The sequence below is a fragment of the Scomber japonicus genome, chromosome 15 (assembly GCF_027409825.1).
Source record: "Scomber japonicus isolate fScoJap1 chromosome 15, fScoJap1.pri, whole genome shotgun sequence".
Classification (NCBI taxonomy): Eukaryota; Metazoa; Chordata; class Actinopteri; order Scombriformes; family Scombridae; genus Scomber; species Scomber japonicus.
Window position 1 is genome coordinate 6,111,705 of NC_070592.1, and position 20,410 is coordinate 6,132,114.

The following is a 20,410-nucleotide window of genomic DNA, read 5'->3' on the forward strand; positions in this document are numbered from 1 at the left end:
ATAACTTGGTTAAAAACAAGCAAATGTTATTTTCACTTTCGTTTAATAACCTTTTTAGGTCAATTTAACCCAGATTTAAGTAACGGTGGTCTCACACTAAATTCTCATTGGCTCAGATGGAGGCTCAGGTCCAACCCTCAGTTAAACAGTGTGACTCTCAAGAGGAGCAGTCTGTGTGTCTCTGGATTAAAAAAACATCTCCGTTGACAGTACAGTTGTAGATTCTGCAGTTCAGAATGAAGATCTTGTTTTTTCTGGTCCTCCTGGGTCTACACAGCGCAGCAGCAGGTGAGTTAATATAGTGTTTTGGGTCGGTTGATGGTTTAAGAAAAAAGCTTTATATGTTTACACATGGTGATACAAATTTAAGATTTCTTTCATAGTATTTAATGTGCAGTTCCCTGACTTCTTTTCAGATTGTATTAGTGTTTAATAGTCACAAACTCATTATGTTAAAGTTCATTTTGAATCCAGTCTGTGCAACGTGTTCATTAATCTAAATGTCAAGACTTTTAGATGTGACGCAGCAAAATAATCCAACACACTATAAAGAAAACAGTGAACATAGAACTAAAATAAAACAAAGCAAAACACACTTTTAGCGACCGTTTTTAATGTAATACGCCAAACACGTAATAAAAGTCCTGAACCAATCACGTAACAACTTTTTGCCAATAACATAAGAAGTTATTATCAGTGGCAGCTGGTGACAAAAAATGTTATGGGGGCAGTTTGATGGTTGGCGGTCCGAGGGTTAGTAACAAACCGTAGCACCACTTCATACCATAGCAAAAAAATAAAAATAAGAAAGGAAAACCGATCTTAAAAAGGAAGACACTACCACGGGGCTGCTGCAACTATTACAGTTGATTTGGGGTACATCTCATTATTAAAATAACAAGTTAAATAAGTTATGTTTCATCACAGCAGTGTATATTAATGCGCCATCTATTGTCATGTTTAGGTATTGAAACAACTAACATATTACAGGACTGAAGACACAATAACTAAAATATAGGTGTATAGGTCTCTTTTTAACCATTTCCATTTTACCTTATTGATAACTCTGCTTTAACTGCTGGTTACTTTTGGTGATGTGAGTGAAATGGGCATTTTATCATATTTAATTATATTTTTTTTATTCCTCTCTCTGTGGGTCTGAGATACTATACTGAGACATACCAGGGGACATGATAGTGTGTTGTGTTGTTTTTAGATTGGTTTTCCTTTCTTATTTCTATTTTTTTGCTATGGTATGAAGTGGTGCTACGGTTTGTTTGACACTAGGACCACCAACCATCAAACTGCACCCCCCTCAAACATTTGTGTCACCAGCTGCCACTGAACTTTATTTAAGGTTCCTTTATTGGATATGAAGTGTCACACTTTCATTGCACTTAGTCTTACTAGTGTGTCCTTTAAATAATTTCTTAAAGACCTGAGCACACACAAACAAACCCCTACACTCTCTCTTTCTCTCTATTTATTAGTCCAGTCCTTCAAATTATTTTACTTGATGTAAAAGTTATTTATAAAACTGTAATTCAGAAAACTTAAATGATGACATGAACTTTTTCTTACAGTGATTCACTCTCTGAAGTATATCTACACTGTGTCCTCTCAAGTCCCAAACTTCCCAGAGTTTGTGCTGGTTGGGATGCTCGATGATGTTCAGATACATCACTGTGACAGCAACACCAGGAGACTAGTACCCAAACAGGACTGGATGAACAGAGTCACAGAAGATGATCCACTGTTCTCGGAAAGATACACTGCCAGAAGTTTGGGTAAGCAGCAGCTCTTCAAAGGCTACAGTGAAACTTTAAAGCAGCGCTTCAACCAAACTAGAGGTTTGTTTATGTTTCATTGTTACTGATAAAATGGTGTTCATTCTTTCATCATCATCATCATCATCATCGTCATCATCACACACACACACACACACACACACACACACACACACACACACACACACACAGTGGAAGCTTCTGGAGCAGTGTGTGTGTTTGGCGTTCGAACTGGGAATAATGTTACACCTGAGTTTGTGTCATTCCAGTTTAAATGTTAGAAAACCAGTTTTAGCCAGATTAGACACTGATAGCAATACCACTTGATATAAATGCATTTTGCTGTATGTTGTTCATACTAACACTTCAGCAACATGTCCACAGATAATAGTTGGACAGTTCTGTGTGTGTATGACATATTTAATGAGACACAAATAAGCCAAAACTGCTGATAAACAGGATATTACTACAACTTTCACACAGTTGATACATGGGGCTGCCATCTTGGATTCAGGGCTGGTCAGGGGACGTTCCAGTTGAAATTTGGCTGTGAGTAGTTTCCATCCATCCAATAACAGCAGAAGGTGTAGATGTTGCGTTTTGGTGTGTGTGGATCAGTGTGTCTCTGTGGTGAGGATGTGATATCAGCTGATGACAGCTGACTGTGCTGAGATCTCACTCTGGTTTACTGCAGTCTGTGTCTCTGTCTCTCTCTCAGGTGTCCACACTTTTCAGTGGATGCTTGGCTGTGAATGGGACGATGAGACTGGAGATGTTAATGGTTTCAGACAGGTTGGTTATGATGGTGAAGACTTCCTTTCGTGGGATGTGAAGACAAATACATGGATCGCTCCAAAACAACAGGCTGTCATCACCAAAGACAGTTGGAACAATGACAAAGCACTCATGGCATATTATAAGTACGTCCTCATCCAGGAGTTACCTGACTTGCTGAAGATGTATTTGAACTATGGGAGGAGCTCTCTGATGAGAACAGGTAGAATCACATGACCTGATGTAGTTTCATGAACACAACAATGTTAATATGCCTCCTCTGTTTCTAACTTACAGTAACATTACTATAAATATGAACCAACACACAGAGACCTGCTGAGTCTCAGTTTACACACATTTCTCTTTCACTTTCTCTCTCACCTCTCTTCATCTCTCTGTCTCCCTCCTCCTTTTCTCTATTTTCTATCTTTTTCACAATTCTGTCAGGATTACAAATGGCCGCAATGGGGGGGCGGGGGTTATGGGGGGGGGGGTTGACACATTAAAACAAAAGTAAGATATCATTAATAAGAAATACTCTCCCTCTACTCTCTTTTCACTATTAAAAATAACTTTAAATTTATAAATAACTAACAATAAACAACCCCCCCCTTCCCCTCCCCCTTTGCCCCCTCCCCCCTCCCTTTTCCTCTCCTCTTTAATTTGCCCAAAGTATCTTGAGATCTTTCCACTACTGTTTCGGACATTATTGGTAAGCAGCACAATATTTTTTAATTTCAAAACATCATAATACATCTAAAGCTGTTTGGGGACCTTTTAGTTGTTCTTATTATAACTCTGATGTCTGACAAACAAATTCAACCAATAACCAAAATTAAATTACCCAGAAATTTCTCATACTGAATGAAATAAACAGACTTCATTATATGAACACTAATAGATTGTCTCTTCCTCCTCAACACCTCACCTCTTCTCAACTGTCTTTTTTCCCCCCTCTGTCCCTCCCTCTGTTTCTAAACCAGACTTCAATGAGGTTTATTTGCATGTCATAGTGTTACTAATGCATTTAAATACATTACACCAAACATCAACAATAATAATATACTGTAAATAATAATAAAGAAACTATAAACTGTCTTTGTCTTTACTCTCCAGTTCTTCCCTCAGTGTCTCTCCTCCAGAAGACTCCCTCCTCTCCAGTCAGCTGCTTCGCTACAGGTTTCTACCCTGACAGAGCCAAGATGTTCTGGAGGAAAGATGGAGAGGAGCTTCATGAGAACGTGGAACTTGGAGAGATCCTCCCCAACCATGATGGATCCTTCCAGATGAGTGTTGATCTGGACCTTTCATCAGTCACACCTGAAGACTGGAGGAGGTACGAATGTGTGTTTCATCTCTCTGGTGTGAAGGACGACATCATCACCAAACTGGACAAAACAACGATTCAGACAAACTGGAGCAAACCTGGTGATGGAAGAGATGGAGGTGAGAAACACATTTAGTTTACTTTCACCAGATTTGAATTTTTTGTCTCATTTGTGATTGATCGGGTCGTTTGTCTTCTTCAGTGTTTTCTTTAGTTGTTTGTCTCTGTTTTCTTAGTCATCTAGATTTTATTTGTCTCTTTGGACATCAGAAGAATTCATGAGAAGTTTTTAATATGTTTTATTTTTTCAAATGAAGGATATTTCCACATATCAGAGCATCAAGCCTCCTCTAACATCTACTTCTTTATTTCTGTTTTCCCCTAGCAAGTGCTCTTACAGCAGTTGAAGGCAACATTATTTATTGGATATTTACACAAGTTTAAATTTAGCCTGTCAAAGTATAATTATGATCAACACTGTAACAAAGTTTTCATCAGGTCAGTATTGTAATATAAATACTAAAATTCAAACAGTAATGTTTTACACGTCTGTGTTTCTGTTCAAACTAATGAGATTACTGTAAAACTTTGTGGTTTTAACTCCCAACACTGATTGTTCACTAAAACACACTCAGCATCAACATGGTTGTCTTCTTCTTTTGACTTCCATTTGAAAACTTAAATGAGTAAAATTGTGTTAATAAATGAAATCTGATCCATTAAGTGATGAAAGAGTGAGATAAACTAAGTTACATGTTCTGTTTTGGTTCTTTTGGTTCTTCAGATTTCCCTCTTGGTGCTGTTATTGTACTGCTGCTCCTGGTATTCGGCATCGCTGGATTCTTCCTTTGGAAAAAGAACGAGAAGGGAAAGGAAGGTGAGAGACAAAAGATGTTTTTACTTCTATATTTTTACTTCACAGATGTATTTAATATACATGTCTGTGCTATTGTTTTGGTGTTCATGTTGTTATAACATCATATATTTTACTTCTGGTGATAAAAAGTCCATACAGTGTAAATATTTGACAAACAATTAATAACATATTGTAATAATGACACAGATAGTGATGCTTTGTGTTCTTTCATAAATTGATGTCTTTGTGATGTTTTCTGTATTTCAGAATACAGAAAACATCTAACCCTGCTAACCCTAACCCTTTTAAATATTAAATGTGTGATAGTTTTATCTGATTATATTACATTACATTAAATAAAGATATTTTAGAATAATGAAATATATTAAAATGTAAATATGAACAACTTGCCAGAAAGGCAGATATTAGTAATTTGTCACTCATGTTCAGTTTTGTCTCTCATGATAAAACTCTTCATATCAAATCAAAATGCTTTTCTTTTTGCAGCTACAGACGCTTCATCATCATCATCGTCATCATCAGTTGAAGTTCAAAATACTGGATGATGACTGTGAGTACGTCATTGTGTCATTTTAGTTTAATGAACTAAATATTTATAATACTAAAAGTCTCTCAAACTGTTGTATTATAAAGGTGAAAACATAGTTTGGACATGAACTTGTGATCAGGGGTGAAATCAGTGATTTGGGGCCCCAGACAACCCTGACTTTCTTTATTTTTATCTTTTCTCAACGTCAAGTTGGTATTGGTAGTGGAAGAAATACTCAAAATTTTTATCTGAAATAAAACTATTAACTATTAAGAGTATATTCCTTCATACTACACAGGAAAGTAATTGTAAAGAGTGAAAGAGAGAGAAGTATTATTACCACAGTGTACTTAAACTTACTGTAATTTGAACAGTTTTATATAATTCTTGTTAGTTTAATGTATAATAATGCATCATATTTCAATAGTTGTGTTCTGTGAGTAAAATCTGAATGCGTAATTTAACCAGCAACATTTTATGTGTCAGGTTATTTTTCGGGGTTAAACAAGTTAGAGTAGTAACATGAGTCAATATTTTTCATATCTAAACATCATAATAAATCTAAAGCCCCAGACAGTTGCCTAACTTGCCTGATGATAAAGTCCACTAGGCACAGAATGTTTTAGATTTAAGAAGTCAGTCTAATGAAGTATTTCTCAGTGTGAGATCCAGTATAACTTCAGAAAAATGTTGACATGTTGTTTTTTTATTATAACTCTGATGTCTGACAACATATTCAACCAATAACCAAAATGAATGTACCCAGAAATACCTCATACTGAATGACATGAAACAGACTTCATTATATGAACACCAACAGACTGGTTTCATGTCGTCTTAACAGGAAACCAGCGAAGGTGAGAAGAGGAAGATGGACTTAAATAAATGACTGTCCCCTCAAAAAATATTTTTAACAGAATTTCTGCTTCTGGTTTAGAACAAAGGGCAAAATTTCACAAACCCTTAATTGAACTGAGATTGAAATAACTGAACCTGAACCTGCATTCCTACTTCATTCCTGTGCTGTGACTGCTGTTAAATGCAGGTTGTCTTCTGTTAAACATGTGACACCATCATCCAAACACTAAATGAGGAAATATCTTTTGGAAGAATGGTGTTCATCCCTCCAGTAGAGTTCAGAGTTATAGAATCAATACCAAGGAGCATTAAAGCTGTTCAGGCAACAGGTGGTGGCCCAACACCTTACAAAGACACTTAATGTTGGGTTTTCCTTTAATTTGTCACCTGTCTGTATGAATAAGACATGCAAAAAATCCTGCAAATATAATGTTGATTGGTGTTTCCTTACATGCTTTTTAACTATTGATTTCTGTGTTAATTTAGTCAGTAACACTTGTAAAGACCTACATGTTTTCATTGTTTCATATAGTACTGTACATTTGCCTTGGGGAGTGAAAATCGGTCAGTCTGGTGATGTGTGTGTGACTCTAAACTGTGTTTCAATTGACTGTCCTAATTTCATCTTTCAGTGTAAAGAGAAGAGAAAACTGGAGTGATATGATCCACCTTCTTGGTCTTTGTGAGGACCCGATCAACAGCACTCTGAATCAGCTGCAGCTCTCTGATTGACTTTTTAAAAAGAACCATGAACACACCGTTACAGCAGTTGAATTTACTGAAGATAAATGCATCGACAAGTGTTTCCAAATCCTGTTGAGACATTTATATATTCTTGAAAGAGAAAACAGAAACAGACGACTGAACAAAACTTGTCCTGGCCATTGAAACTACACTCATCACTTGTGGCTGCCGCAGTTGTAGCTCCTTTGTTATTATATTTTTGATCAACTGACATGTTATATTTGGGGTACAAACGTTTATACACTACAGTATTCATCCATAAGAGTATATATTTTTGTATAATTGCATCTTTAAAGTATGTATATATTTTAAAATTATTTATTAGCCTAATACACTAAAGTACAACCTTTAGTCACAGTCTTTAAAGAGAATTAGTGTCAAAATGTCTCACTTCAATAAAATAATAGAAGTCTATCCTACTATAAAGCTATTAACACCATTTCATGAATTACATTTGTGTCAGTGGTTTTATCTTGTTGAGTAATGTTTTAATACTTTAATCATTCCTGTTTCTTTTGACCTCAGCATGAAATTTCATTGTGAAAATAAACCAGAGTTCCTTTAATACTGTCCAGTTGTATTATTACTAGACATGTAATAAATGAGAGACATTGAATAACCTTTGACCTCGACCTAATGTCTGCAGAGAAACTTTGTCAGTAACACTTTCTGTTCTTGTTTCTTTTGTTCTTTATTTCCACACATGGAGTAACACTGATTATAATTAAATAGACTAACCACTTCATAGTTCACTGGTTTACACCCGTACAGGATTGTTTAACATGTCATTCAAAAATATTTGGTACTAAAATGCTGCTATAACTGCCTCATCTCTTCTGGGAGGGCTTTCTAAAAGATTTTTGAACCTGTCTGCAAGGATTTGTTCCCATTTGCTACGCCACAGAATCAATAGAGAATATTTTTTGTTCACACCAAACTGGCCTCTTTATGGACCTAGCTCTGTGCATTGTGTCGTTGTCATCTTGAAACTGGAAGAATTCCTCAGCAAACTGTGGCCATAAAGAACAGTATTGTCTATAATGTGACTGTGTGCTGCAGCATTAAGATTTCCCTTTTCCCTAAGAGTCTCTAACCATGAAAAAATACCAGCATACATTTGACCACAGTGTACATAATTTAAACTTTTCAAATATAAAGTACCAGTCAAAAGTTTAGAGAGACTTTCTTGTTGATGTGAATGGGAAAGTATGTCCAAACTTTCCTGTTTTTTTTTAATATGGACACAGAAACACACTTTGGTTTGAAAATGAAATGATTTATATATTTGAATTTATTTTATTTACTATTATTATTATTAGTAGTAGCTAAATATTTTCTGGATCATCATACTGTATGTCTCCTGCAGTACACTGGTCTGTCGTGAACTGGTGCAGTTTTAATTTCTTCCACTGGAGGGAGCTGCAGCCTGCTGTTAAACAGAGCCGGCTGACTCCTCTGTAAAGGTAAACTCAGCATTAAACGTAAGTATCCATCATCATTGAGCTGGAAGAGCGTTAAAGAGAGTTCAAGCCTCAGTGGGTGAATCTTAGTTCCCTTAACTGCATCCATGTTTCACTCATTGGTGTCTTAGTTCCTCCCACTGAACCCCAGAACATCCACCCACACAGAACAAAAAAAGAAGAATAACACATTACTGTGGCCCCACAAGCTCCAGAGTGCTGCTCTGTAGCTGACAGTGACCTCTGACCTCCAAGAAAGTCAGCACTTTATATTACATTAGCCTACAAAATATTATACATGTTATATTACAAGTATTATCATATGACTAACACACACTGATAAAGCTAAGAAACCCAAATAAAGCCTCACACGCCTCTCTACCCTTTGTAACATGGGCTAAACAAACAAGTATTAATTTCACATTCCTTAATAACCTGTTTGTGTCAGTTTAAGTGACGTTGGTCTAATACTAGATTCTCACTGGCTCAGGTGAGCGTATTTACCTGCCCAACCCTCAGGTAAGCAGTGTGACTCTCAAGAGAAGCAGTCCATGTGTCTCTGAATAAAAAACATCTGACAGTAAAGTTGTAGATTCTGTAGTTCAGAATGAAGATCTTGGTTTTTCTGGTCCTCCTGGGTCTACACAGCACAGCAGCAGGTTAGTTAATATAGTTTTTTGGGTCGGTTGATGGTTTAAGAAAAAGCTTTTACACATGGTGATACGAACTTAAGATTTCTTTCATAGTATTTGATGTGAAGTTCTCTGACTTCTTTTCAGTTTGTATTAGTGTTTAAAAAGTCACAAACTCATTATGTTAAAGTTCACTTTAAATCCAGTCTGTGCAACGCGTTCATTAATCTTATCTTAATTTATCCGGACATTTAGATCGACTCGGTCCGAGCGCGTTTTGGACAAAATAGTCCAACACACTATAAATAAAGCAAACAGTGAACATATAACTAAAATACAACAAAATATAAGCAGCCAATAACGCAATAACGGCCGATAACGTCATCATGTTGCCCGTCTTTTAATGTAATAAACGTAAGTTCTGAACCAATAACGTAATAAGTTTTTGCCAATAACGTAATGATTGGTTGGTTGGTTTCTATGTTATTGGCCTGGTAAGAAAAAAACCTTTACTGATAACGTTACAATATACTAATATCACTTTATTTAAGTTTCCTTTATTGGATATGAATTGTCACGCTTTCATTGCACTTAGTCTTACTAGTGTGTCCTTTTAAATAATTTCTTAAAGACCTGAGCACACACAAACAAACCCCTACACTCTCTCTTTCTCTCTATTTATTAGTTTGTTTAACTTGATGGTTAGAATGATCTCCAGTCCTTCCTTCTGCTCCTTAGCCTTTCAAGCTACAAATGAAGTGGTAGCACACGTTTGCAAACACAGACAACTGTATGATCTAAAATATCTGTATCTCACTCTTAAAGATATTAATTGTTTTCTTTCATAGAACCAACAATTGACCACTGGATGGCAATGGATTGACAAGTTAGCCAGTCATGTGACTTAAATGAGACTTTCTTCACTTGTTGCACACATGTGAAAAGCTAATCAATGATCTAATGTTCTTTATTGAACACTGTTTAATTTGTTGTAAACTATGAGAGTTTGATAATATTGGGGTAGTGGAGGGGAGGTTTCATTTGTGTTGAACTTGAATGGCTACAGAGCAGAAGGCAGGGCTGGAGATAATTCAACCATCAGGTTAAATAAACAAATAGTCTTAATTCTCAGAGAGAGAGAGAGAGAGAGAGAGAGAGAGAGAGAGAGACATGAATCATCATTAATATATCTGGAGCAACATTTTTGCATCAATTTCATTAATGATTGATACAACAGAGATTATCAGGAAAAAAATCAGAAAAATATTTTACTTTATGTAAAAGTTATTTATAAAACTATAACTCAGAAAACTGAAATCATGACATGATTTTTTTCTTACAGTGATTCACTCTATGAAGAATTTCTTCACTGTGTCCTCTGAAGTCCCAAACTTCCCAGAGTTAGTAGCTGTTGGGATGGTTGATGATGTTCAGATATATCACTATGACAGCAACACCATGAGACTAGTACCCAAACAGGACTGGATGAACAGAGTCGCAGAAGATGAACCTCAGTTCTGGAAGACGTACACTGCCAGATTGTTTGGTTACCAGCAGCTCTTCAAAGGCTACTTTGAAACTTTAAAGCATCGCTTCAACCAAACTGGAGGTTTGTTCATGTTTTACTGTTTGCTGATAAAATGCTGAGATCTCACTCTGGTTTACTGCAGTCTGTGGCTGTGTTCGAAAACGCATACTACATACATACTTCTATACTACATACTTCCATCCTACTCACTACACACTAAATGACCAGATAGTAAGAAGACCGTTTACACTGTAGTAAACTACACGATAACCCACAATGCATTTTGTCCCTACCTGATTTTAGGTCTAACTCTGTAAATATACCACTTTATCCACATTTCTAACCTTTTTAGTTGAGAAAGTAAAGTAGCCCTTTAGATCCACAACGTGGCGTTAATTTGTCCAAATAACACCTGTTTAAAGTTTTGCTCCTGTGAATTTGGAGTTAGCCGTAGCGAGTGACGCACTTCCAGCCATTTTCATGAAATAAAACACCTGTTGCCTTTTATTAAGAAAACCATAACGATAGAATTGGTGCTTTTATTTTGAATAAAGGAAGCGAACATACCCTCGCTGCAGCTAACTTGAAACCACGAGGTGATGATCTGTGACGTAGTTTTTTTTTTCAGGTTTTTCAGGTTTTACACGTTGCATCTTGGGTAATGTGAGTGTGAGTAGTCAGCTCTTGATGCATACTCTGCATTTCTGGAGAATCTAGTAAACCATCCAGGAACTTCTCACATACTCTAAATCACATACTACACAGTTGAAACACACTACATACTTCAAATGACGTCAGAGTTAGTATGAGTAGTAGGAAAGTATGCGGTTTCGAACAGACCCCCTGTCTCTATCTCTCTCTCAGGTGTCCACACTTTTCAGTGGGTGGTTGGCTGTGAATGGGACGATGAGACTGGAGAGATTAATGGATTCAGACAGGTTGGTTACGATGGTGAAGACTTCCTATCGTGGGATGTGAAGACAAATACATGGATCGGTCCAAAACAACAGGCTGTCATCACCAAAAACAGTTGGAACAATGACAAAGCACAGCTAGCATATCATAAACTCACCCTAATCCAGGAGTTCCCTGAGTTGCTGAAGAAGTTAATGAAGTACGGGAGGATCTCTCTAATGAGAACAGGTAGAATCACATTTTCTCTCTCACCTTTCTTCATCTCTCTGCCCCCCCACCCAGAAATATCTCATATTGAATGAAACAAAACAAACTTAATTTTATTAACACTAATAGATTGTCTCTCCCTCCTCAGCACCTCACCTCTCCTCAACTGTCTTTTTCTTCTCCTCTGTCCCTCCCCCTGTTTCTAAACCAGACTTCATTGAGGTTTATTTGCACGTCACAGTGTTACTAATGCATTTAAATACATTACACCAAACAACAACAATAATAATATACTGTAAATAATAATAAAGAAACTATAAACTGTCTTTGTCTTTACTCTCCAGACCTTCCCTCAGTGTCTCTCCTCCAGAAGACTCCCTCCTCTCCAGTCAGCTGCTTCGCTACAGGTTTCTACCCTGACAGAGCCGACATATTCTGGAGGAGAGATGGAGAGGAGCTTCATGAGGATGTGGAACTTGGAGAGATCCTCCCCAACCATGATGGATCCTTCCAGATGAGTGTTGACCTGAACCTTTCATCAATCACACCTGAAGACTGGAGGAGGTACGAATGTGTGTTTCATCTCTCTGTTGTGAAGAACGACATCATCACCAAACTGGACAAAGCTGTTATCAAATCTAATGAAGGTAAGACTGGAATCAGAAGTGATGGAGGTGTGAAAGACATTTAGTTTACTTTCATCTGATTTGAAGTTTTTTGTCTTATGTGTGATTGATCGGGTTGTTTGTCTCCTTCAGTGTTTTTTTGAGTTGTTTGTCTCTGTTTTCTTAGTCATCTAGATTTTATTTGTCCCTCTGGGTGTCATTTCATGAGGAGTTTTTATTTTGTTTTATTTTTCCAAATGAAGGATATTTCCACATGTCAGAGCATCAAGCCTCCTCTAACATCTACTTCTTTATTTCTGTTTTCCCCTCACACAAGTGCTCTTACAGCAGTTGAAGGCACCGTTATTTATTAGATATTTACACAAGTTTCAATTTAGCCTGTCAAAGCATAATTATGATCAACACTGTAACACAGTTTTCATCAGGTCAGTATTTTAATATAAATACTAAAATTCAAACAGTAATGTTTTACACGTCTGTGTTTCTGTTCAAACTAATGAGATTACTGTAAAACTTTGTGGTTTTAACTCCCAACACTGATTGTTCACTAAAACACACTCAGCATCAACATGTTTGTCTTCTTCTTTTGACTTCCTTTTGAAAACTTAAATGAGTAAAGTTGTGTTAATAAATGAAATCTGATCCATTAAGTGATGAAAGAGTGAGATAAACTAAGTTAAATGTTCTGTTTTGGTTTCAGGTTCTTCAGGTTCTTCAGGTTTCCCTCTTGGTGCTGTCGTTGGAGTTGTTGTTGTACTGCTGCTCCTGGTAGCCGGCATCGTTGGATTCCTCCTCTGGAAGAAGAACAATAATGGTGAGAGACAAATGATGGTGTTAATGTTGTTATAACATCATATAGTTTGAATTCTGGTGATAAAAAGTCCATAAAGTGTAAATATTTGACATACAATTAGTTGACATATTGTAATAATGACACAGATAGTGATGTTTTCTCTTTGTGTTCTTTCATAAATTTTGATTAAATAACTGACATTTTTATTTTATTTCAGGATTTGAACCTGCCAACAGTAAGTATCTTAAATATTAAAGGTTTGGTAGTTTTATCTGCTTTGTCTTGTAATATTTTATGTCAGGTTGTCTGGTTGTTTCGTTTAATGAATTGAAAAAATAACATAATTCAATATCTTTCATATCTAAAGATCATAATAAATCTAAAGCTGTTTGGGGCCCTTTTAGTTGCATAACTTGCCTGATGATGAAGTCCACCAGGTACCAAATGTTTTAGATTTAAGAATATTTAAGAAGTCAGACAAATTAAACTAATAACCAAAAAAATATCTCATGATCTCATGTTGAATGCAGTTAAACAGACTTCATTACATGCACTAACAGATTCAATATTGCACCTTGTTTGTCTGTTCATTGTCTGAACAGGAAACCAGCCAAGATCAGAAGAGGAAGATGAACTCCAGTAATTCTTTTTCTTTTTTTCCCATTCCTGCTTCATTCCTGCTGTAGCTGATGTTAAATGCAGTTTGTTTTCTGTTACATGTGTGACAGTCATAGCTAGAAGCATCACTCTTTCCTTCACTGTGTGAGTTAAACACATCTGGAGAGAAGCTGTCCGGCTGTTTCTGCAGATGTTTTATTTTGTCACTGCAGCAGCTTCCAGAGACCAAAAACATGAGCAGAGAAACAAGAAAGAGCTCAGAGTCACATCATGTTTGTTTCTTAATGTCCATAAACAGAATCTGCTGTTTGAATTTATACTCAGCTATGAATATTTGGCTAAACTGAAGCAGACTTTGGTTGAACACCGGTCTTGTTGGAGGCCAATGTGTCATGTCATTGTGCAGCAGGTCAAATCTCTCTCTGATGGTGTGTAAATGATGTTGAATCTGTACAGATGTTTACAGTGGTGTTAACTTTACAGTCAGCTTATTTAGTTTTTATTGTACAGTTTTACACGGGGAGCTGGATTTTGTTCTTCACTTTTACACCAAATATTATGAGTAGATAGTAAATTATTAAAGCTGAAAACTATTTTTATTATCATGTGTTTACTGTTACTCAATACATTTTTTGTTTAATATCTCTCTAATCTCTTTCATGGCTCCTATTTATTAGTTATTTGTCTTTGGTACCCATTCTGTCTTTATTATTATTGAGGATATTGGTGTAAATGAGAGTGTAACATCTCATTTTGTTTACAAATTGTTACAGATAAGTGTTTTATAAATGAATAAAAAGCCTCTGGAAACCCAGTGAAGACGTGTTTGTTTATTTGAGCTTCACAGTTTAAGGTATTTTCAGGAGTTCAGGTTTGTTAAAGGTTTTATTTTGTTTCAAGAGGCAGTGACACTGTTCAGTAACACAAAATATATTTCAATGGATTTAAGTTTACTTAATTTCTCCTAATGTAATGAACACATATTAATTTATCATCATAATGTTTTTATTATTTTATTCTATAGAGTCAGATGTCCTCAGGTGGTTTCCCTTCAACAGTTCAGAGGACAGGCTGTTTAAGCCGCTTTCATACATCTAATTATATTAACATGGTATCACTGCACACAGTAATATGTTTTAAATAAATAACTTTTAAGTGATGATCTGTAGCTGCCAATGACCTCTGACTTCCCAGAAAGTCAACACATCTCTGCACTTAATATTACATTAACCTACAAAACATTATACATGTTATATTACAGGTATAATTATATATGCTGTAATAGGACTTCCATGCACAAACAAACCCAAAATAAAGCCTCGCATGCCTCTCCACGCGAGAGTCCACGCTACAACAAGCAAATGTTACTTTCACTTTCGTTCATAACCTGTTTAGACCAGTTTAACCCAGATTTAAGTCACGTTAGTCTCAAACTGAATTCTCATTGGCTCAGAAGGAGGCTGAAAGCAGGGCTGCTGCCAGTACAAACCTCAGATCAGCGACATGGCACACAGGAGGAGCAGTCCGTGTATCCGTAGATTAAAAAAAACATATCAATCGACAGTAAAATTACAGATTTTTCTGGTCCTCCTGGGTCTACACAGCGCAGCAGCAGGTGAGTCATTATAGTTTTTTTCTTTTTGTCAGCTTTACATGTGTAGGAGTTTAAGGCTTGTTTTATAGTATTATAGATGTCAAGTTCCCTGACTTATTCCGGTTGAGCACGTAGATGTGATTTTACTTTGTAGGAGTAGAACCGAAGTGAGTGTGTGTGGATGTGCAGCAATTGACGTGTGATCAGAAAAGTGAAGAGTAATGAATGTGTGGCCGTCCTGTTAAAGCAGCAGCTTCTGTGTTTTAATTTTATAACACATTTAAGTATAACACTCGGTTACACAAGTTTCTTCTTATTGTTAAACCCAACTGAAAAGTACAATTAGATCAATGCAGAAATGACTTCTCTCTAGTGTTATAAAGTGAGGTGATTGCTTGACAGAATAAAATACCTTTTTTCTGAGTTTTTCACTCCCAATTTTCTGAGATTTTTTTCTCACAAATTACAACTTTAATCTCAGAAATTCAGAGTTTCTTTCTCGGAATATTACCCCCCCCCCCCCCCCCCCCCTTCCAGGTCAGTATTTTTTGCTGACTTATATAGCCTACTTAATATGGCCCTATAATTTAGGAGGAGGAAAAGGTTGCGTTTTTAAACTGGAAGTACAGACAGTACTTTAATCTCCTTGAGGTAAAAGGCAGGAACATACATGTGAAATGTACATTATGTATCAGAGCCAAGTATTTGTCCACGTCCGTTACAAGCAACTCTAACCTAATGAAGCACCTCTCAACGGCACATGCCACTACAAAACTTGTGGCCAAAAACACAAACATATTTATACTTTTTTTTTAAAAAAATATTATTTTTTAAAGTAACGCAATAGTTACTTTCCCTGGTAACTAGTTACTTTTATAATGGAGTAATTCAGTTACTAACTCAGTTACTTTTTGGGAGAAGTAACTGTAACTATAACTAATTACTTTTTAAAAGTAACATGCCCAACACTGATTATAATACATTCCTATCACATTATTTTCCTTTACTTGCAATTTTACCTCAAAAATAGCAAATAAAACATAATTATTATCACAGTTTTTGAGAAAAACTGAAAAAAAGCCAAACAACAACTGATATATAGTTAGTCACAGGTTTGTGGTTTCACATTTCAAAGTAAAACAATAATGAGCAGCAGACGCTACTAATGATGCATCCTGAAGAATAAATGTCTCCACTAACTGGAAACTAAACTGGAGTTTAATTCACACTGAAAATAAATCCAGCAGGAGAAAAAGAAAACAAGAATACATCTATCAATGAAAGTCAGTCATGTGAATCATCTGATGTGTCAATAAGTGACTGCTTTAATATTTTATTTCTTAATGTAATAATAAAAAATAAATCTGGAGCAAAGTTTACGCATCAATTTCATTAATTAATTATTGACACAACAGAGATTATCAGGAGGATGTACTGTAGCTTCTTCTGATTCTGTGCACAAAAATTAATTTGATTTGATGTAAAAGTTTTTTTTTATAAAACTCTAATTCAGAAAACTGAAATGATGACATGAACTTTTTCTTGCAGTGATTCACTCTCTCAAGTTTTTCTACTCTGCGTCCTCTCAAGTCCCAAACTTCCCAGAGTTTGTGGCTGTTGGGACATTTAATGAAGTTCAGGTTGCTCACTATGACAGCAACACCGAGAAAGCAGTACCCAAACAGGACTGGGTGTACAAAGTCACAGAAAATGATCCACAATACTGGGAGGGTCGAACTGACATCTTAAGGGGTCACCACCAGATCTACAAAGGCCACATTCAAAATTTGAAGCAGCGCTTCAACCAAACTGGAGGTTTGTTTTTGCTTTCATTCTGTTTTTTGAATAGTTGTAAACAAATGTGAACACACACACACACACACACACAAGTTCAAGTTCAAGTTTGTTTATTGTCATTCCACCCATATATATATATATATAAACAATAACGTATCCTAAACTAAGACAGACATAAAAGCAGGAGTGATTATTTATATTTATAATTCTAATGGCCTGTGGGAAGAAACTGTTGGACATCCTGGCTGTCTTTGCTTTAATGGAGCAACATCTCTTGCCAGAAGGCAGAAGGTCAGACAGTCCATGAGGTGGATGGTGACAGTCCTTCACATGCAGAGGGCTTTCTTCCTGCATCTGTCGTTGTAGATGTCATGAAGATTGTAGAGTGAGACCCTGATGATCTTCTTTTGACCTCATGGTGGTTGGCAGATGGAACTGAGACCTCGATGGCAGAAGAGGATCAGAGAGTGCAGGAATTTATGTAGAAGTGAGTAAGTTCAGAGATAGATCTGTGATCACGTGATATTTCACTACACTGCAGATATTCAGAACATTACATGACAATTTAAAGTCAGGGAAAGCCATATGTTTATCTTCCTTAGTTCTGCAGATCATAATAAAGTATAACACTTTTTGCACTGTTATACTTCACATCATATTGTTCCCCATATATCCCCCATATATAGAACACACATTAAGGAGCTGTTGGAGACCGGCTGAGCTCGGACTAAGAATCACACGTCCATGTACATAAGATGGTTCACCACTTTACTGCAACCCATACAACCAGTTTTACATGTGCATAACTGTTTAGATAACTTGTTCATGTAGAAATTAAACTGAATAGGAGATAAGATGCTCCCCTGTCTGACTCCATTACTGTGTCTTGGTCATGGAGTCACCCCTCAGAGTTTGTTCGTTTTTACTAATGAAACGTATTACATATTTAATTTTTGCATTTGTACTTTTCTTGTATTCAAAAATGGGCTGAAGAAGAGCGGCTACTGATGTCACTTTCCTGCAGATTGCCAAATCGTTTTCAAATTATGGGCACTATTTTGTGGGGCAGCCCACGAAAACGAAATAGCAATGTCCTCTTTGTTTTCTTTTTGATTATGACATAATGTGCCGCCTTGAAGAAGAAAATGAAAATGCAAATTGGATGATTGATTAATTTTATTTATGAGGCAAATAATGCAGCCACATTCTTAAAATGAAAAGGCATTTCTGCAAATGCATTTTAATTAAAATATTGGTCACAATTCACTTCCATACCAGGTGAGTGCGTCGTTAATCTAGATGTGCTGCGGCACTCTCCACTGTTGGAAGCGGCAGTCTCAGTGCGTCTCTTCCTCGGTGTTTGTCATCTGGAGCTTCGGCCACCCATGCCGAGCTGTTAGCATACGCACCACTAGAGCTCTCCGCATCCTGCTGCCTCCCCGGCGCAATGTAGCCAGCACAAACGTGGTCAGCATGCTGCTCCAGGGCACAAACCCAAAACATGGACGTTACGTCTGAGAGCTTTCTGCTGCTAACTCAGCTGCTAGCTCGGCAGCTAAATCAGCTAACTGGCTAACTGTAGACTGTAGTAGTAGTAGTAGTAGTAGTAGTAGTATGCGCTGAATGTATTTATACCTCTACAGCAGCAGGGGCAGGTTTATGCCAATCACTGCCGCGTTACGTAATGCAGTGGTGATTTTCAGACCCGCCCACTAAATCCTGAACACAGAAATCTTGAAACACAGTTCGTGAAGCCTAGCTCCACAATACAAATCTAAGTGTTTTTTTAGAAATACATTCATGACCTATTTAATGTGTTTAGAAGAAAATGTCTTAATTCACTTTACACTTTAATGTTCTAGAAAGGAAGTGTAGAAGTTCATCTACCACTATGACTTTACCGTCAACAGTCCTATAAATCTCTGGTTTTAATCGAGCTCTGGAGCTCAAACACCTGAGGAGCATGCTGCTACGTCCGCCATCATATAAGATAGAGAGATATGATGGTGCCAGGTTGTGAAGGATCTTGAAAGCGAGGAGTAGAATCTTAAAATCAATGCGGGATTTGATAGGGAGCCAATGAAGTTGCTGTAGGGCAGGAGTGATGTGTTCAATAGAAGGAGTTATGATACAAGCGACTGTATTCTGAAACAGTTGGAGTTTATGAAGAGATTTCAAAAGAAGACCAAAGAGGAGAGAGTTACAATAGTTCAGACGGGATGTAATCAGGGTGTTTATAAAGATAGCGGTGCAGGTTGGTGTAAGTGATGGAAGAAGACAATTGATGTTGCGTAAATGGAATTATGAAGAACAAGTACGGTTATGGATGTGGACTTCGTAGGATAATGTGCTGTCCAGGGTGACACCCAGGCTCTTTACCTGAGGGGATGGATGAACAGTGGAATTGATGATGGTCATGGTGAAAGTGTTGCTAAGGTTGATCTGGTACCTATGAGGAGGACCTCAGTTTTGTCACTGTTGAGTCTAAGAAAGTTGAGCGAAAACCATGATTTAATTTCCAGTAAGCAGTTGGATAGAGCTGTGGGTGGCAGAGTGGAGGTAGGCTAAGTGGAAAGATAGAGCTGGGTATCGTTGGCGTAAAAGTGGAATTGAATATGAAAAGGGGGCCCAGGACAGAGCCCTGGGGAACACCACAAGAGACTGGAGAGGAGCCAGATCTCAGGTTCTTGAGTTGAACTAACTGTGTGTGACCAGAGAGATATGATCTGAACCAAACCAGAGGGATGTCAGTGACTCCAATGGAGGCTAACCTGTCTGATATGTTGTGGAGGGTGATGCACAGCCTTACTCCTGAAGTCCACAATGATCACTTTGGTCTACATTGAGAGACAAATTGTTCTCCCTGCACCACCTCACCAGCTGCTCCACCTCAGATTAGTTTTGTTAGGGAATTTTCCATCATTAATATGCACTGGGTCAAACTAGGCTGTGCGGTCATCGCAAGGCCTCACCAAATGATAGTGGTAAGCAGTGTGTCTGCTCCTTTTGGGGAAAACAGGAGCCACTCTGATAGTGTTGCTATAGCAGCCGAGGTCAGATATGTGTTTGACTGTTTTCCCTGAATGGAGTAGAGGCAACTGCAGTCAGAGGTTTGATATAGTGCTGGATGTAGGACAAAGGTCCTGAGTGAGGTCTAAGCAATGTTTTGTCTATAGACCAGTAGACTAAATTCTGTATATCGTAGATGTGTTGGATCTGTCCATATTTGGGCATGGCTCAACCATGGGCATTATCTGTGTGGTTTAAAGTCTATCCCCGGAGGAGAGAAACTTCAGAATTGAAGGAAGCATCAGGGCATGTAATGTGTACTGATCATTCGCTCG

General features: G+C 37.2%; 1 protein-coding gene across 1 annotated transcript in view; it reads left to right on the top strand.

Moving 5' to 3' along the window:
- Positions 1–175: 175 nt before the first annotated feature.
- LOC128374428 (major histocompatibility complex class I-related gene protein-like) overlaps positions 176–20,410 on the top strand; it is a 65,768-nt gene continuing 45,533 nt past the window's right edge. The window contains exons 1-2 of the mRNA XM_053334693.1: positions 176–288; positions 10,331–10,597. Of these exons, the coding sequence (XP_053190668.1) occupies positions 237–288; positions 10,331–10,597 (319 nt within the window). The 5' untranslated portion in view covers positions 176–236. The remainder of the gene's footprint in view (positions 289–10,330; positions 10,598–20,410) is intronic.